Source organism: Ursus americanus, chromosome 1, assembly GCF_024610735.1.
Source record: "Ursus americanus isolate L20-20 chromosome 1, mUrsAme1.1.p, whole genome shotgun sequence".
Lineage (NCBI taxonomy): Eukaryota > Metazoa > Chordata > Mammalia > Carnivora > Ursidae > Ursus > Ursus americanus.
Window position 1 is genome coordinate 58,004,467 of NC_142127.1, and position 19,408 is coordinate 58,023,874.

The 19,408-nt window shown below is 40.2% G+C and overlaps 2 protein-coding genes across 3 annotated transcripts in view; one reads left to right on the forward strand and one right to left on the reverse strand.

The window, feature by feature from the left end:
* Positions 1-18,813, forward strand: part of ITGA4 (integrin subunit alpha 4) — a 75,241-nt gene extending 56,428 nt beyond the window's left edge. For both annotated transcript variants that reach the window (XM_045806245.2, XM_087861870.1), the window contains 11 exons: positions 4,131-4,281; positions 5,879-5,974; positions 6,642-6,721; positions 7,085-7,174; positions 9,223-9,313; positions 11,581-11,688; positions 12,490-12,615; positions 13,314-13,433; positions 15,504-15,602; positions 15,971-16,090; positions 16,496-18,813. In XM_045806245.2, coding sequence (XP_045662201.1) covers positions 4,131-4,281; positions 5,879-5,974; positions 6,642-6,721; positions 7,085-7,174; positions 9,223-9,313; positions 11,581-11,688; positions 12,490-12,615; positions 13,314-13,433; positions 15,504-15,602; positions 15,971-16,090; positions 16,496-16,594 — 1,180 coding nt within the window. In that variant the 3' untranslated portion in view covers positions 16,595-18,813. The remainder of the gene's footprint in view (positions 1-4,130; positions 4,282-5,878; positions 5,975-6,641; positions 6,722-7,084; positions 7,175-9,222; positions 9,314-11,580; positions 11,689-12,489; positions 12,616-13,313; positions 13,434-15,503; positions 15,603-15,970; positions 16,091-16,495) is intronic.
* CERKL (CERK like autophagy regulator) overlaps positions 13,018-19,408 on the reverse strand; it is a 117,555-nt gene continuing 111,164 nt past the window's right edge. Inside the window, exon 13 of the mRNA XM_045806247.2 lies at positions 13,018-19,049. Coding sequence (XP_045662203.1) covers positions 18,968-19,049 — 82 coding nt within the window. The 3' untranslated portion in view covers positions 13,018-18,967. The remainder of the gene's footprint in view (positions 19,050-19,408) is intronic.

Genomic DNA, 19,408 nt, shown 5'->3' on the forward strand with positions numbered 1-19,408 from the left:
GCTGTCACTGAGTCCGGTCGCTCTACCCTGGAAGGATTGTTGTGGTGTAGGATTCCTGTTTTGTTAGTTTTTACACATCCTTCCAGAAAAGATCCAACTTCTCACACCGAGGGATCAGAAGCTAGAGATGCCACGCACCAACATGTTCTTCGTTCCTTCCTCCTCGACGTCTCCAGTACCAACCCAGGAATTCTGAGGTCCTGGGGGGCTGGTGGGGGGACGGTCGTTTTCTCTGATCCTGCATCTGACGCCATCCAAAGTAACAAAGCCTCTATCATTGTCAGAATGATACAGATTTTAAAGATAGTGATGTCCTGTTGTGAGCTTATTTTGAAACTAATTACACTTCTCAGATGGGTCTGTGGTAGAGCCAGCAAACTTTGTCCATGAAGGGACAGATAGTAAATATTTTAGGCTTTGTGGGACAGAGGTCTGTCTCGGCTACTCACCTCCGCCGTCATAGTGCAGAAGTGGCCGCAGATGAACGAGGATGGCTGTGTTCCAGTAAGCCTCTATTACAAAACCAGGCAGGGGCCCAAATTTGGCCTTTAGACAGCAGTTTTTGAGATCCTACTCTATGTACACTTGCTTTTTACATGACCACTCGGTAGTACGTTTTTGTTTTTTGGTATATTATAATGCCTTATAGTATAATTTGTTATTTAAATATAATTTGTTGGTATAATTTAAGCTGGTTGCCAAAATTAGCCAGATTTAGAGATGTTCAGGAGTTAATCCTGGGTTCACAAACTGTAGGGGTCTGCTCATAGACAGACTAATCCAACAGAAACACATTTATATGTTCACCAAAAGACTGCAATAGCTCCAGACTAGAATTGCCAAAATTCCCAATGATCCTTGAATGGATAAAAAAAATGTGGTATGTTTACACACTGAAATATATACAACAATGAGAACAATTTACAACTCTGTGCATCAGTATAGGTTAATGTTCTAAGCAAAATTTTAAGTAAAAAAACCCTGATACTTAAATACTCTGTGATTCCACTTAGAAGAAACAGAAAACTGGGCAAAGCCAGTCTATCCAAAAAAAAAAAAAAGATAATGGGTGGGGACAGTAACTGGAAGGGAGGGGGCACAAGGTCATTTCTCTCTCGTGCTGGTAATACATTTTCTTGATCTGAGTGTTGCTTTCATTAGTGTATTCAGTTTGTAAAAATTCACTGAGCTGTGAATTTTAGGCTATGTGTGTGTTTCTATATGTGCTATCTTGATAAGTAAGTGTAAAATGCAAAAAAAAAACATCAGGATAAGAGGGGAAGAATTTTTAGGTGTAAGTGGACTGTGCAGCTTCTTAGATCTCTACCATTAGAAGTAGGAGAGTGGGGAGAAGGGTCTCGAATTTGTTTGTGTATTCTGAAGTTCATAATAATAATAACTTCTCAGAAACTATAGTCTTTCCAGGGGAACTGGGTGGCTCAGTCAGTTAAGCAACCGACTTCAGCTCAAGTCACAATCTCAGGGTCCTGGGACTGAGCCCCTAGTGGAACCCCACACTGGGCTCTGTTCTCTGCAGGGAGTCTTCTCTCTCTCTCTGTCCCTCTGCCCCTCCCCCTGCTCGTGTGCATGCTCTCTCTCTCTCAAATCTTAAAAAAACAAAAAACAAACTATAAACTTTCCAGTATTGATACTGCCATTAATTTATTGGTAAATTCAATAGCCGTATTGCCACTAAAATGTTAGGTTGTGTGATGGGGTACAGATCATATGAATGTAGTAGATGTTTAATGAAATATTTGGAATTTGTACACTGTCACAGAACTGAGAAACATAGCTGTCATTTGGTAGAATTTATAATGATGAGTTAATGAACTTTTTTTTTTTTTTTACAGTCACTTATCCAAAAATTTGTCCAGTTTCTCTGACGATTTTCTTTAGTGTTACCGGACCCTGTTTAATGTTTGGTACAATTCTGTAACACATGTATATTTTTGAATACTGTGTGTGTAGGCTCTGAGGAAACAGTGATAATCATGATCTAGCATCTTCTCTCCAGAACTCATTCTAGTGATGAGAAAAGCCAGACCATGTGAAAATACTGCCTTAAAGGGGTCCCCTGTGTGCTGGGGGAGGAGAGGAGAGAAGCTACTTTTGTTAGGGGGAATGCAGTGCTAAGTGATAGGGGTTAGCAATGAGTATTAACTGGAAGAACTTCTCACAGCTATGAATGCTTAGTTGCATCTTGAACAAGGACAAATCAACCAGAGACACGAAGGGGGAAGATGTTAAAGACAGAGAGAGAACTTGAAGTAAGATACAGAACACAGGTGTTTGGATACCTGTTTGCAGGTAAGTATGGCTAGAGCAAAGCAAAGCAATGAGTTGTGCAGTGGAAAGTGAGGCCTCATGTGCTGAGCTAGTAAGCTGGCATTCCGTCTTGAAGGCACTGACGCACATTGAGCAGGCACACGACATTGTCAAGTTTGCGTTCTGGAAAGTGATCCTCTCTGGCAGTGTGAAAACTGGATTGGAGAAGGAGGGCTTGAGAAATCAATTAAGGGTATAATCCGTGTTAAGTCATGTTCAGTCATGAAGTTTTCCAACTGTTACATTTAAAAAACTTAATCTTAAAATTAAATAAACCTAAATAATCAGAATGGTAGGAAAGCAAGAAGCAACATGGCTTTGCTACCTTCAGGCAAAAGTGGTTCCCTGCCTTGGTTTCCCAGAGCCCCTCGTTCACAGCGCTTTCCCATGGATTTATAATATTTGTTTACATTTGTCTATACATCTGTCCTTTACAAGCTCTACAAAGGCGGGGATCTTTTAAACTATTTTTGTATCAGGGAATAATGAATGTAATGATTATATAGGAGCTTTCAGTTCTAGTTAATTGGTCATCCATGTGTCTTCAAATAATGGTTACAAGCACAAATTTTTAAACCTGTTCCAAAACCCTGTTCTCAAGCACCCTTTGTTTTAAATCCATGCACAAATGACTATTAAATGCGGCCTCTGTGTTTAGCATTTCCATAGTCTATTCAAACACAGATCTTCTGTACAGATGTTGATTAGAATGATACAATGTAAACTTGAGGAAACATTCTCAAGTGCCAGGTGAATATTTACCTTTCTTACTGCTAGGATTATCCTCACCTGACACTTTGCTTTGGGTCACATCCTTCACTGGTTGAACCAATTTCTCTAAATTTTAAATTATTTGATAGAATCATCACGTAGATGTTTTCTTTGGGCTCTTCTAATTCTCTCATTGGTAAGGAGAATGGGCTGTGCAGGCATTTACCTGGAAACTTTAGAACATTCTGGCTGTGGTACTTGGAAGAAGTTCCTTAAGCCTCAGTTTCTTTATATATAACGGTGGTGTTCTGAGGATTTCATGGAATGTGCATGAGCCACATTTCCAGCGTAGTAATTATTACTACTTTGGATGGTGGCTGAGGGTTCAGAATGTTGAACCACCTCGTCCCACCTTGAAGGCCTGGGACCAGAGCCAGGACTGGAACTCGCTGACTCCTATGTCTGGATTTGCCGTAGTCTCCTCGTTCCAGTTCACGGGATGGTGAAGCATGGCTGCAGGTCTGTTTTCAATTTGAGCTAGTTATTGGCGGAGGGGACCAGCCTGCCTTCAGAAACGAATTGTAGTGCGGCAGACTGTGCTCGCATCGCTTGCTGGGCAGAGCCGTCCTTTCCCGGTGCTCATTCCACCAAAACATGCTCTATTTGGTGGTGGTTGTCCCTCTGGCCTCCTCCTCCCCACTTCTCCCCAGTTCCCCCTTGTTTGGGCAGCAGCTAGTTCAAGGTCTTTTCAAAGGTAAAGAAAAGAAACAAAGCTTTGCTTTTAGAAAAATATTGCGAAATAATGAGGAAAATATGTTAAAGCGATAGAAGTGAAACAGAAAGGAGATTAGCTTAATTATGACTAATTAAAAACAACACACTTCCTGGTAATAGCTCACTGAATTTATCTGAAACATGAAAAACTGAGTTCTTTCTAACATGAATTTATATCTATTTGCATGGGCTCATCTCCCCATGGTGTTTTTCCAAATCAGTATTTTATGATCAGGATAAATGAGGAGATGGCACTTTTATTTCCCAAACATTACTTACTTATTACTAAATAACGTTAAATATTACTTAATTTTTAGGCCACATGAAAACAAGACCTATCTTGCTGTTGGAACTATGAAGACGGTAATGTTGAACGTGTCCTTGTTTAATGCTGGAGATGACGCATACGAAACCGTTCTGCATGTCAAACTCCCCTCCGGCCTTTACTTCACTAAGATTTTAGATCTGGTGAGTATCAAAAACCATAGCAGCATGATACCGTATTTCATTTTTTTAATGTAAATGGTATAGGGGCACCTGGGTGGCTCGGTCGGTTAAGCTTCTGCCTTCAGCTCAGGTCATGATTCAAGGGTCCTGGGATTGAGTCCCCATGTCCGAGCCCCATGTCCGGGCTCCCTGCTCAGCAGGGAGTCTGCTTCTCCCTCTGCCTCTCTGCACCCCCCTACTTGTGCTCTCTCTCTCAAGTAAATAAAAAAATTTTTTAATGTAAATGGTATAATCCATTTCGTTGTGAGGCCTAAATATTTGAGGTGTATGCAGACCTATCACTTGAGCTTCCATTAATTTTGAGACTTGCTTCATGCTCCTGATCAAAATGGTAAGTTTCTTGGTATCTGAGATAGAACGAGTCTGCTTCCTGCTTCCAAATGCTACCACGTGAGAGACCCAGCTGTCCAGGCAGGCTGCTTGGGCGCCACTGCTTTCCTCACTGGTGACAGGCTCATCTGTGGCTAAGGTGCCGCTCTTCTTGGCCGGGCTCCCTGAACAGGCAGCACGGGTCCTCCGAGCTGGGCGCCCAGGGTTACTGCTCTGCGTTTTATGCTCACATGCCCCCTCTTGTTCCCAGAGAACTTCCAACAAATACTGTACAACCAGCAAGCCTCCACAAATTCTCAAGTCTTGGTGTCAACCAGATCACGGGCAATTTCTCTTCTCCTACAGGAGTTTGAAGCACCTAGAGACCTTTGTTTATCACCGTGCCTCGGTCATGAACACTTAAATCTACCGGCAAGGCATTAGTAAGGTCGATTCCCAAGAGAAGAGCCTCAGTCACTTTCTCCTTTGATGCCTGTCTTATCCCTTAGCAAATTTACACCTCTCTTATCCAGAGAACATCTCTTCAAGGGCATTTAGAGAGGTCTTTCACCTCTCTGGACTATGTTACCCCTTTCTCTAGAGCACTGGGAGCCTATTTGCAATAGTAGGGAGGAAAACTCCAACAATACACATCTGTGTATTATATATATATACACACACACACACACACACGTATATACATATATATAGTACATCTATAGTATATATATACATCTATAGCATATGTACATCTGTAGTATATGGTGTATTTTTATATGTATACATCTATACTATATAGATACATCAAGATGTATATTTCCCTGAATATTTAATATATGTATCCTATGTGATGACAGTTATTATAACTATATACCTTTACCACATTCTCACATTCCAGACAAAAGAGGGTCAATGAAATAGGGACTTCATGAATTACTTGCTTCATGATTTTTCAAAAAACTGGACCTTGAGTTAAATAGGGAATCCAAACCTGGATGAAAGCTACATGCCCAGAAATTATTCTGTGTATTCTGTGGAGAATTTACAGGAGTATTAAAATATACCTGTGTGTGTGTGTACATGTTTATAAATCTTATTTATATTTCTATTTATCCCAGAAGTAAACAGAACATAGTCTTCCAGGAAAGCAAATTCTTTAGGAATGATTTTCTTTTCAAAGACCATTCTTAAACATGTTACAAACTCCTTCACTTCTTACCTAAAACGGGTGTTTCATTTTTCCTTTTAGGAAGAGAAACAAGTAAGCTGTGAAGTGACAGACAGCTCTGGGTTCGTCAGACTGGACTGCAGTGTTGGTTATATATACGTAGACCATCTATCAAGGGTAAGCATTGAGCATGTATAGTTTTTGCTGACTGACATGAACATGAAATATTTTCTATTTTTTCTGTTTATGCTGCATACAAGTATATATTTATTTGCTTAGAGTAAGTAGCTAAGTGATGAAATAAAACTCACACCAACTGGGTTTAGATCTTTGAGATTGTGTTTATATTCTTGGCAGTGTTCACTGTAAAAAAAAAAAAAAAAAAAGGAGGGGGCACATGTTTGTGTCAAGATGGGCATGTGAATGTGTCGATCAGAATTCTACTCCCGTCTCACCCTTCCGCGACACTCCCCCTACCCCTCTCCACCCCAGGTGGTCCTATCTGCCAGGCATGTTACCTCTGCTATACAGAAAGGTGTTACTGGCAAGAGTCCTCACTCAAGTCGTTAAAGCATCTCTAATTTTGTCAGTCTGGACCTGCCTGTCTTTACATTTGGAGGCGGCTTTGTCTCTGAATGTCACTTGTGGTAACACTGGTGCTTTAAAATTGCCACAACCCCAACAGCTGCCCCCGTAGCTCACTGCCTGAGTGAGGGGTGGCCCATGCTTCTAGAACATAGTCTCCAATCTGCAGAACATCAGCATTAAGAACATTTCAGGTGATAAAAAATACTATTTTTAGATTTTTTTTTTTAATGGGCGTTTCCCTCTCTGTGCTTTACAGATAGATATTAGCTTTCTCCTGGATGTGAGCGCAGTCAGCAGAGCGGAAGATGACCTCAGCATCACAGTGCATGCCACCTGGTATATTTCATTGTGAAAAAATAGCGGTGCTAAAGGAAGTGGGCCCCTGACTTTAGGGTGGGAGTACTTAGGGGAACCAGGGAGCTGTGTTCCATTGTCTGCAAGGAGAAAACTTCTCTTGCGTGATCTAAGAAACAAACAAACAAACAAAAATAACCATCTTCGGAGCCAATAACACTGTATGTAATGAGAGCAAACTTCTGCCAACCCTATCATAAACGTTTCTTACTACCACATCTTTTTTTTCCCCACTCCCCAAGCCTCCAAGTATATTTGGTATACATGATATGTGATTAGTCCTCTCTGAAGATGATTTTTATGTTTGGGGGATTCTAACGGGGTGTCTTCTCTCTGCTTCTGTAGTGCAAATGAAGGGGAAACGGACAACCTGAATCGTAACAAAGTGACTTTAGCAATACCTCTCAAGTATGAAGTCATGCTGACTGTTCACGGGTAAGTAAACACGGAGGCCTCCTGTAAAGTGGAGAGCTGATTATAAATTCTGTTGCTTCTTACATTATTGGTCGAAAATACACCTAAAAATGTGTAAAGGAAAGATCCTGTGCTGTTTCTGTCCCTTCACAAAGCCCCTTAACAACAGTGCTCCCTTGCTCAGCTGTTCGTTAGTTTCATGCGGGTACCTGGTTGGGGATTTCTTCCTGGAAAAGCCCCAGGAGCCTCTGGGGGGTCACGTCTAGACTGTCAGTCGTACGCTGTGCAGGCCAGGGTCCCCAGAGGGGGGCAATGTGCAGGTGGCATGATCATGCTTGGTGGCTGCGGCAGGCGTGAAGTTCAAAGAAGTGTAAGCTTGGTCCAGTCCCCGCTCTCCAGAACCCACATCTACCTGTGCGGCGTACCCGTTGAGATAGAGAGCCACGCCGCAAGGTGTCCCCCGTCCACTCTTTGTACCCATGAATTATGGAGTTTCTCACCCACAGCCCCGGAGCCAGCATTCACTGGTTCCCCAGAGTGTTAGTGATTGTTGGCGTGGACCCTCCTCAGATTCAAGAAGAGAACATGTGGAGAAAGATTTAAGGAGCGTTGAGAAAACCTTTAGTGATTTTACTGGGAATGATTCAGGCTGTTATTCTTCGTTTAAAACCATATATTTTTTTTAAGATTTTATTTGAGAGAGAGAGAGCGAGATAGAGCGCAGCAGAGGGAGAGGGAGAAGCAGGCTTTGGGCCGAGCAGGGAGCCTGATCCCAGGACCCTGGGATCATGACTTAAGTCGAAGGCAGAGGCTTAACCTGCTGAGCCACCCATGCGCCCCTGAAGCCCTATTTTTAAAGGAACAGAAGATAGGAGATACAGAACAAATAGACTGATGTGCTTTTCTTGTTGTCTAAATACAAACCATCCCCGATCATTTTTAAGCACCCACAGAGATGGCATATAATTAGATAAAAATAAAATGGTGTCTGCAGCTGAAAGAATCGAGTACCACATTTGCAAAATGAAACAAGACAGAGAAGAGGCCATGCAGGAGGGGAGCACCTAGTGGGGAGCAGAGGAAAGCTGATGCCATGTTTCCTGAGTTTGAAGCCTCATCTCACCTCCTTTCCTTGATTTCCTTATGATGAGTGTCCTCCAGATATTATTTTGGGCAAGGAACGTTCCGCAAGTATAAAACTGCCTAAATCTCCCTAATTTCAATATTTCTGTGTAGCCAGTCTCTAATTCGAGTTACTTCACATTAGCCGCCACATAAGGTCCGCTGGCGGAATTGGGATTCCCCAGGAAAATACTTCTGAGGATTCACCACTGATCTCTCTGTCTAATCACAGGGAAAAGAGTGACAACCTTGTACTCCTAACCAAAAAGTTTACCGTACTTATTTAGAATTGTTCCCCACCTTTGGGGTTCGTTACAAAGAGCCAGCAGGAATTGGATTATAGAAAGACATAATTCAAAAATAGATAAAATAGATTGATCTATCAGAAGATATTAGAGCTGTAGGGAAAAGTTAAGAATTTATCTCATGATTATTAAATTTATATGAGTCATCTGAGGGCTGAGAGAGGAGGAGTGGCCAGTGCACTGAACCAGGCAGTGCTGGGAAGACAAGCCGAGGTCGGAGCACATGGCTTTCTGATTTCATTACATTTCACTAAAATTCCTCTCTTACCAAGAAACCAGAAATATTCATTGGTGCTTAGAGGCTTCTATAGTCTGGAATATAGCATATTTAAATGAATAGCATATTTGGGGCGCCTGGGTGGCGTAATCAATAAGCTTCTGCCTTCGGCTCAGGGCGTGATCCCAGCGTTCTGGGATCGAGCCCCACATCAGGCTCCTCTGCTGGGAGCCTGCTTCTTCCTCTCCCACTCCCCCTGCTTGTGTTCCCTCTCTCGCTGGCTGGCTCTCTGTCAAATAAATAAAATCTTTAAAAAAAAAAAAATAGCGTATTTAAGAGAGATTCAGTGATCCAGACTATAAAGACAGACAGTTTACAATAGCTCATCAAGAAAGACCGATTAAATTTGAATTTGTTTCTTTCAGGTTTGTCAGCCCAACTTCGTTTGTGTATGGATCAAAGGAAGAAAATGAGCCTGAAACGTGCATGGCAGAGAAAATGAATGTCACTTTCCACGTAAGGAGGCGTGTTTTGGTATTTGTAGCGAACTGAAGCTTATTACCACTGCCTTGCTCTAGAGAACAGCGCAGGCTGCAAGGCCCGGCAGCTGAGGGGCCGCCATTGTCGGCGGCAGCACGTTAGTCCATCCCCTCTCCTCCTGGGCTCTTGCTCCTTGTTTCCCCCTTGCTTTTGTCCCATCTCCAAAGCCCAGGAGTCCTTACAAATACCGTGGGAAGGAGCCAGCACAGGCACAGAGGTAACTCCTGAAACAGGGGAAGTTACGGGAGGAGCGGAATCTGCTGGAGGTGCATACAGAGATCAGGATAGGCCACGGGAAAGCATCGTTGGGTGAACTCTCTTCTTGGGTCAAGCTTTTATACAGGCGCTAACGTTTCCCAGTAAAGGTAGCTCTTACCTCCTGCGTCTCTATGTAACGTCTGCTTGGCCAGCCATTTAGGTCATAAGCATATGACCTGTTACAAGTGATGTCATTTATTAAATTTTTTTTTAAAGTATCATCCAAACATATTAGTATAAAGCTAAATTTAAAAAATTGACCATCAAACTGAAAGTTTTGGGGCATCATGGATATGATCATTGGAGATAATGTCCACAAAAATACTTTTTGAACCAAAAGCATTGCTTCAAACATTCTTACAGCTATGTAACAATCTACAGGATGTGCATGAGTCTGGATTTAGGCACATTATGATATTTTGTAAGGCAATGCTTTTACCAGCGTAGGTCAGCGGGGCACCTGGGTAGGGCAGTTGGTTAAGCGTCTAACTCCTGGTTTTAGCTCAGGTCGTGATCTCATGGTTGTAAGATCAAGCCCGCTGTCAGGCTCCGTGCTCAGCGTGGAGTCTGCTTAAGATTCTCTCTCCCTCTCCAGGTCATGTTCCTTCTCTAAAATAAATCAATAAATCTTTTTTAAAAAAATTTTAAAAATTAAATGTAGGTCAGAATCACTTGAGGTACTTATTCGAATGCAAATTCCTGGGCCCTGCCCCAGATCTGTAGAAGAATGACCTTGGAATCCTGCTGAGTCTGTGTATACCCAAGTTTTTGTTAAAATAGGTGTACTTTAGTGTTGAAAAAACGTAGCTCTCTGCTTTGAAGTCCCAAGAAGTGCTCCTATCAGAGCTCAGTGGGAGGTTAGCTCAGTTTCTGTTTTAGTTTATCAGAGCACAGACTCTAGAAGGTCTATTTATTAACTTACGTATTTTTCAGTAATTTAACTGGAAAGTATTTTTCACTTAAGTTACAATGGAGCTAATAGCACTGGAGGTACTTTCCGGCTGTAGGATCGGTGCGTGTGCAAACTTGAGGAGGTTCTTAGAGGCTCAGTGTTATTAGGCGAACAAGGACGCAGGATAGCTTAGGTGCGACTGATCATTTGCTGGCATGAGGGAGACGCTGTCTGAAGGTCTGGGCACTGCTGGGTATTCATTGCTGAAACCACCTTCTGTCCCTGCCCTGTGCCCCAGGGCCCAGCCGTTTCCACCAGCCGGGGATACATTCTTTCTCCCCTGTCATGTGCTTCCTAAAGATGATTGCAAACGTAGGAGTCACGCGACTTCATTCAGATATTGGGGCACATCTCTCTTCTGACTATGTTGGTTTCATAGTTAAGCTCTCAGGAGGCAATTATGAAATAGCGTCCACCTCTGCATTATGATTAAAAGGCTATTGTATTTTCTCTACCCCTTTCTGATTTTGAGTGCATCAGCATTATCATTTCCCTGAACTAAAATATAGTCTTTCTTACTGCGATGATTATCCTCTCAGCAGAGTGATTTTGTGACACTTCAGACTTAGAGGTAGGACACCTGGGCTGCTTGTCACTTCAGCCATCACTCACATCACTCACCTCCGAGCCTTTTCCTGAGCTGGAGAATAAAAGGTCAGCTCCCCTCATGGGATCGTTGTGAGGACCACTTGCTGCTGGGTTTTTCGATACGCAATGTGCCATACAAATACATGTTGTTGTCTTTTTCTTTAGACTGTTTCTGCAATAACTAACTAACAGCCTGGACATCTTGGCCTAAGCAATAGCAAAAGGAGAGGGCTAGGAATAACGAACAAATTATTAGCCAACTTTTTAAAGTTCTAACTACGGATATTGGATCTCCTTTTGCCACGCAGCTGCCAACTGCGAACCATGACCGCTATAAACGCTGCGTGAAATGTACGGGTTCACCCAAAAGCTCATGGACACCTGCATTTACATTTATGAAAAATATGTTTAAGTTGTTTAAAAAAAAATGTTTCCTCCTTCTCAGGTTATCAACACTGGCCATAGCATGGCTCCAAATGTTAGTGTGGAAATAGTGGTACCGAATTCTTTTGCCCCCCAAACTGATAAGCTGTTCAACATTCTGGATGTCCAGGTAAAAATGTGTTCCTTCCTTTCTTCTAAGTTATGTTGCTAAGTGGATATATCTGTTAACTTGAGTCACACACTCAGCTACGAATTCACCAGCACTCACCGAGAACACTTTGAATAATGCTACATTGGAACCGTAGGGTTACGGGGACCTCTGCATTTGACATATACACTCTCTAACGGGACTCTGCTCTTCCAACCTCAGTGCCTGTTCTTTGAGAAAGGGCCCCATGGAAGTAATTGGTGAAATTCTCTATAAATCTTGAGGCCACTGTTGAAAAATCAGTATTTCATCCTTTTTTGGGGGGTAATAAAATTGATACTTTTATGTTGATGATTATATCAATTTTTCTTACCTTCCCATTTTCAAGATAAGCAGTCAACAAATAAATCTCATTGGGCTTGAGATCCAATTTTAAAATATCTTACCTGAATTCCAGACTTGGAAGGACATGCTGTTATAACATGTTAGCATTTTGTTTTGTGTCTCAAGCCAAAGGAATGTTGAATTTCATGCTAATGTTCAAAGGTCCATTTTTCACAATGCCTTATTTGCTATAAGGTTAGGGCCCTGTGTTCACTTTAGCACCTATGTCCAACCTTGTTAAAATGTTGCTGGGTTTCTGAGTTTTTGCCATGGAGACTTAATCTTTCCCAAATAAGTCTATCCCAAAGATATTTTCACAATTTCAGAAATACTTGATATATTTTAGAAAAGGTAAGCAACTGGAACCTTCAAGATCATGTAGTTTTTGCAGTTCTCTCCAGTATGGAATAAGATTTTTCTCACTTTCTATCTGTATAGACTACTGCTGGAGAATGCCATTTTAAAAATTATCAAAGAAAATGTGCATTAGAGCAGGAGAAAGGTCCAATGGAGATCCTGAAAGACATTTTCAAATTCTTGTCAAAGACTGATAAGAAGCTACTGGTAAGTGTCCATTTTTCAGGCTGTAGATTTTGCTTTCTTTCCAACATACAGAACCGAAGCACTTAAAACCAAGAACCAGTGGATTCAAGCTGTCAGTTGAGTGTAGGAAAGAAATCACACTCTTGCACCTGAGGAACACACATGATTGGAGAGATAGACCCAGGGTTTTGTGCGTGTGTGTGTGTGTATATACACAATTTCATTAATATACACACATGGATAATACAATTTGTGTGTGTATATATTTATACACACAATTTCATTATTAATTAATCTAACAAATGCCTATTTTGTCCCAGCCGTTGTTCTAGACCCTTTAGGAGGCCAAGATACAGTATTCAGCTGGGGCAGACTTTGACGTGAGATTAATTTTCACTCCTTTCATTTAAGTGAATTTATGAGAAAAAAAAAAAAAAACAAACCCTGAGGAAGTGATCTTACCTTCAAATGATCCAAATTTTACAAGCAACATAGAACACATAACTTAACACGGCCCTGATTAGGAGTCTTTGTTTTAATTCTTGGAACACATGCTTTAGCTCAAATACTTTTTGCTGTAATTGATGAAACATTCATGTTTTGTTTAAAGCAAGATAATTTTTTAAATGCCACTCATGGGAGATGTTTAATTCCATGTAAGATACTTTATCTACCTATAAAAAAATGTTTTAATGTAGCTCTTTTGCATTTTTTTCAAGTTCTGCATAAAAGCTGATCCATATTGTTTACATTTTTTCTGCCATTTTGGGAAAATGGAAAGTGGAAAAGAAGCCAGCGTTCACATTCAGTTGGAAGGCCGGCCATACCTTTCAGAAATGGTAAGTAAAATAAAACGACAACTTTGAGTTTGTATGAACTTACCTACAATCATCTTATTTAGGTTGGATGGTATGTGAGGGGGCGTTTAAGGCGCGAATTAAGGTAAAAGTTGGAGTGGAGCTCTGCAGCCGTTTCCCTGTATCGTTTCAGCTGAGTACGCCATCTAAATGATACGGCTTGAGTAATTAAACAGATAATTAAGACTAAAATAGACTGTGGAATAATTAAGAGGTTTATTTTAGAAAGCATGTCCATCTGCTTATAAACTGATTAAATCACAAATTGGCTGCCTATTTTATATAACCTTAAGGTTTTTTCTAAACTACTTTATGCTTAAATATTTAAGAAGTAAAACTAAGGCTTTCCTAAAATCAACTAAAACATCAAACTCTGAAAGGTTAAATAAATAACACATCTTGGACTTCTTCCTCGAAATGAGTATGCAGATTTCGGGGCACGTGGGTGGCTTAGTTGAGTGTCAGGCTTTTCATGTCGGCTCAGGTCTGATCTCAGGGTCGTGAGACTGAGCCCTGTGTTGGGCTCCGTGTTCAGGCGGGAATCTGCTTGAGGATGCACTCTCTCCCTCTGTTCCTCCCCCCGCTCACATTCTCTCTCTCTCAAACGAACCTTTATATTAGAGATAAAATTGATTTTATCTGGAGTTCTGTTCTTCAGTGTACCTGATAAGTACGGATAATACCTTCTGCAGGGGTGCTGCAGATTATATGACATCCACTTTGTAAAACACTTATTAGTGCATGGTACAGAGTGAGCCAAAGAAATGGTAGTTCTATTTTGCTTAAAGAAGAATGTTTAAAATTGCTATACAGTGGTCAAAGAGATCCACCAGATACAGAAGTAAGAGATGCCTGCTGTAGTTCCACTCGAGCTAAATCATGAGACCATCAACAAGTCATTTAAACTTACGCAATTTGCTGCCTCATACCCTTGAGGTCCAGGTTTCTCAACAATGGGCACCATTGGCATTTGAGACCAGATAATTCCTTGGTGCCAGGTGCTGTCCTGTGCATTGTGGGGTGTTTAGCCGCATTACTGGTCTCTACGAACGAGACGCTGGCCAACATGTCCCACGTCCTGACAGTCAGAAATGGCTTCAGAAACTGCTGGCTGTCCTCTAGCGGATAAAAGAATCCCTGCTGGAAACCACTGCTTTACTAATTTATTTTCAGCCCTAAAATTCTACAACATTTATATAGTAGCTTTAACTTTTGAGGGCCCCAGATCTCTTTAGGAATTTTGCTAAAGAATATATTCTCATCTACTGCAATGAATGCATATATGAAAAACTCAATTTTACATGCAGTTTTAAAAGGTTCTTAGAGTCTGTGGAGCCCATCCCCAGACTCCTGAGTTCCATGGATTCTTGGTTATGTAGTGTATCTCAGAGTTCATCTACTGATTTTATATTTGAATGTTATAACTGCTCGTACCATTTTTCCTGTACAGTATTCGATAAACTATATGTATTTCATCAGAGCAGCAAGATGACAGCACTGTTTAGGAAAAAAAAAATCCTAGATAAAGTAAGTTTGAAGAAACACCAGGTGAAGAAAAATCTTATTTGGGGGAAAAATTCAATATCTAGGAAAAAAATACACTCCTATCAAATATTTAAATAACTTTAGATATTTGTAATATTTATCTGCAAACTAGTCATTTTTTAAAAAAAGATTTTATTTTTGAGAGGGAGCACAGGGGCAGGGAGATGCAGAAGCAGGCTCTCCACTGGACTCTGATACAGGACTCAATTCCAGGACCCTGGGATCCTGACCTGAGCTAAAGGCAGACACTTGACTGACTGAGCCACCCAGGTGCCCAAACTAGTTATGTTTAATAAAAGGATTTCAACAAAATGATGCCAGGACAATTAATACAACGGCCCTGCCTTTGGAAGCAAAGGAAGTGTTGCATTGCAATTAACTACAAAGGGTGAAATAAATTGGGGAAGATCAATTGTAAAAGCCTCAGATAGTAGGTAAGGATCGTGAGAAATAATATGCCTTCACAAAATAAAACTAAGTCAGACTAATCTTTCTTTTCTTAAACAGGATGAGAGTTCAGCCCTCAAGTTTGAGATAAGAGCAACAGCTTTTCCAGAGCCTAATCCAAAAGTTATTGAACTCAACAAGGATGAGAATGTTGCACATGTAAGATTACCGTTTTACCTGAAATCTTAGAATTGTAGGGAAAAAACTATCGCTGGAGCTTTTAGTCAGGAAAATAGATTGACTAGATATGGAAGGCGTGAAATACTTTACCGAGATTTGACATTTTCCAGTACTGGTGGGAGGGAACGATGCAGATGGCTTTTTCAGGAGGTGAACTTGGATGGAGAAGCATGGAGTAAGCCGATTCTGCTAAATGGTTACCAACGTTTCCTAAGGTTATTAGAACCAGCAAGAGGAGGAGATGGAATTGTTCAAAATACTATGGGAGTCATTGGGCGGGGGGGATTCAAAGGGAATACAAGCAAGTTTCTAACCTGGCGGCTCTTTATTTTGGTTACTTTACATAGGTTCTGCTTGAAGGACTACATCATCAAAGACCCAAACGTCATTTCACAATAGCGATTATTTCAAGTAGCTTGCTACTTGGACTTCTGCTACTGTTATTGATTTCATATGTTATGTGGAAGGTAAGTCTTGAATAATTATCCATGTTACACCACCAGTAATGTTGCTCTTGGTTTTCACAAAGCCCTCTTTGTGACTCCCAAGTTATTAGATTTAAATATTGCAGCACTTTTAACTTTTTAAATTCCCAAGGGAATATGCAGCCCTGATCTCCTATTTCTCCTCACTTCAGTACCAGTATTGCAACCATGTCACTAGTTTGGAAAGATGTTCGTTAAAAAAGCTCTTAGAAAACACTGCATGATGTCAGTTTTGGAGAGTGTGTGTCACTGAGCAGTCCGACAAAAATAATGCTCTTTAACAGTATTTCCCATCTAAATTTTCCTGACTACATGGGCCGGTGACTGTTCAGGTGTCTGATGAGTGTAACTATACACTAGTGATTATGCAATACTATTTATTTTCAGGCTGGCTTCTTTAAAAGACAGTACAAATCTGTCCTACAAGAAGAAAACAGAAGAGACAGCTGGAGCTACGTTAACAGCAAAAGCAATGATGATGATTAAAGAAAGACTTCTTTCAAATTGAGAGAATAGACTCAGGTTAACCAAAGAAATTTAAGACAAGAAACCCTAAATTCTGCTCGGATTTCTTCTATGTACTTCGTTTACTCATGACCTTGTGCCATATTAGGTCTCAATACAAGTGAAACATCCCAAGCAGTGATTACTCTTCGAGAGGAAAATAATCTCTCAGCTCTTAAATGGATAGAAGAAACACTAAAGCAAAGCATTCAATTCATTCAAGGGAAGCAATCCCTCGAAGATATGTGGAAATGAAAGTACATCTGAATTAAATCATATTGAGGAAGCAAACAACTCATTTGGAGAAGTCTTGGACTTGAAATATCGTTCCTTTAAAAGAAATTATTTGCCATGTGTGCTTGCTTCGGTAAACTAGACTACTGAATAGGCACTGATTCAGTTCTAACAGCTCTCTGAGACTTGCTGGAAAAATCCTACTAAGTATTTTTAAAGAACGAAGACCTCTTCCTCAGTTTTCTGATGGATAAAAGACCACTAATGATTTTATTGTTAAAGACCTTTATTTTTAGCCCCTTTATGATGGGCTTTGGTCGACAACCATTTATTCAGCAGTCTACGTAAGAGCATTATGGGCCTGAGGGGCAAGTTTCAACCTGGACTTATACACTGGTTGGCGCTTAAAGACTTCTGGATGACTATCGTTTATACAGCTATGGAGTCTTTCTCTCTGTAGATATACAGAAGTTCTGAAAAGAATGTTTATGTAGGTGTGTTCTCCTGTCACACATTTGTATCAAGGGTACCCAGGAGTAAATTTCTAAAATCCATTTTAGTGAAATCTTTCTTTTGCTTATAAAAACAATAGTACTTACTTAAGAATTCTAATTTATATTCTGAAACAGATTGTGAATGCTGCACTTTAGCCGAGACTTCAAATATAAATACCCTGCTCTATGTAAAATATGAAAACTGTACCTCACTAATGACTCTTAAAAAGCCAAACTCTACAAAGACCGTGCCCAGAGGCCAGTATTTCATATAGATACTGTGTAAAAGAAAGAGTGTCAAATTCAGCAAATGCATCTCCTTGTGTAGACGTTACTTTCTCCTCAAATGTATGTACTCCATGTGTTTTTATCAGGTGTACAGGAGCATTCTCCTCTGCATGGAATTAGAGAAACAAAATTGAGAAATTTAACGTTGAGCTTGTATTCAGTGAATATAAATGTGACATCAAAATTTCCATGATATAGGTGTTTGTTAGTAAGTGAAATATTAAGTTTTTATAAAAAAAAAAAAGCTTCTGGATTTTAAATCTTTGATGCCTTTTCAGTTGCAATCAATCATTTTTTGTAATATTTATTCATGCATGTGACCTGGATGCTGATAGCTGCAGAATATAACTTTACTATTTTTGATCACTTCCAATAATTAATAAAGACTCCCGTCCATACGAAGCCCCTGCCAACAGCTGTCTTTCTCAGGCTGCCTAAATTCCTATAAGTTCTCTGTTCACCAGTCCACAGTAGTAACTGGTGGCCAGAGAACAAGGAGGGCAGAGCTTTGTGCAGCCACTCGAGGTGGGGAAACCCAATCTGTGAGCACGAAACCTCCTGAACACAGTGTATCCCAGCAGTCATTGATTAAACTTACAAAGATATTCTTGAAAAGTATTACTTTATGTAATGAAAAAAACCCAGATCTTTTGCTTATGTAATTCTTTTAGGAGATTTTCTGGAATCACTGGTGAGGATGATCCCTGAGGAAATTTGAATTTGGCTCTTTTCTATGCAGAAATGATAGCATTTGGGGCATTACTAAGTGCACTAAAACCAATGTGCTAGGATTGCTGGATAACATGACTTTCAGAAGCAAAAAGAAAACAGCTATACTTTATGGATTTTAAAAGACTTTGAAGAAAATCAACAGTTTTCAACTTTCAGGGAATAGTCACAAAATTGGTACTCTGGTAACTTAAAATGCTCACCTTTTTGGCAAATAATCTAGGTATTGGAACAATTTTGAAATCCGGGTTAGGATCTCAGCAGGGCATCCTTAGGTAACCCCTGGCATCCACGGGTACCAGGCTGTAGGAGATTTTATATCCGTACGGATGGACTCCAATCTTGAAATGTGAAAGCATCCAAATTATTTCACTTGGGAATTATTGATAGATCATCATGTTTTAAGTGTATAAATGTTTGCTTCCAGTGCCAATAAATACTTTCCAAAACCCAGAATTTAAATTGTTGTATTTTATGTCTTAATTTAAGCTCTAGAAGCTAATTTTTAGCAAAAATAGCCCTTTTAATTTCTTTAAAAATATAAGAATTTTTTCCTTATATGTTTAAAGCATGACCATATTCATACTAAAATTCTAGTTTGTACATTCTTTTATAAACAATTACATGTCACTTTGGAATCATTCATTTCTTCCATGCTTCCTCCATAAAGATTGATAAGTCTTGGGTGTAATCTGTAAAAAATGGATGTAAAATTATTTCATCAACCTATCGTTATTTTTCACACATGTACCTATTGAGTATGGTACATAATACCAAATACAGATCTAATAATCGCTAACAAACCTATAATCGTGGCAGAGCTGCAATCTTGTTAAATCAGCACCAGTAATTACTGTACCATCCAGGCATTGTGCCTACGGTGGGGTGCTCCTGCACCCTTCTTCTGCCTTGAGTCATAATGCTTACTAACGAGTTTGCAGGGTCCTAAACTTGTTTATGCCAGTTGTTCCTGTTAAAGTATGTAAAATTGTTCCTGTGTAAAGTAAGTTGAATGCTTTGGAAAGAGTTGAGAGAAGCACAGTGCTGAATA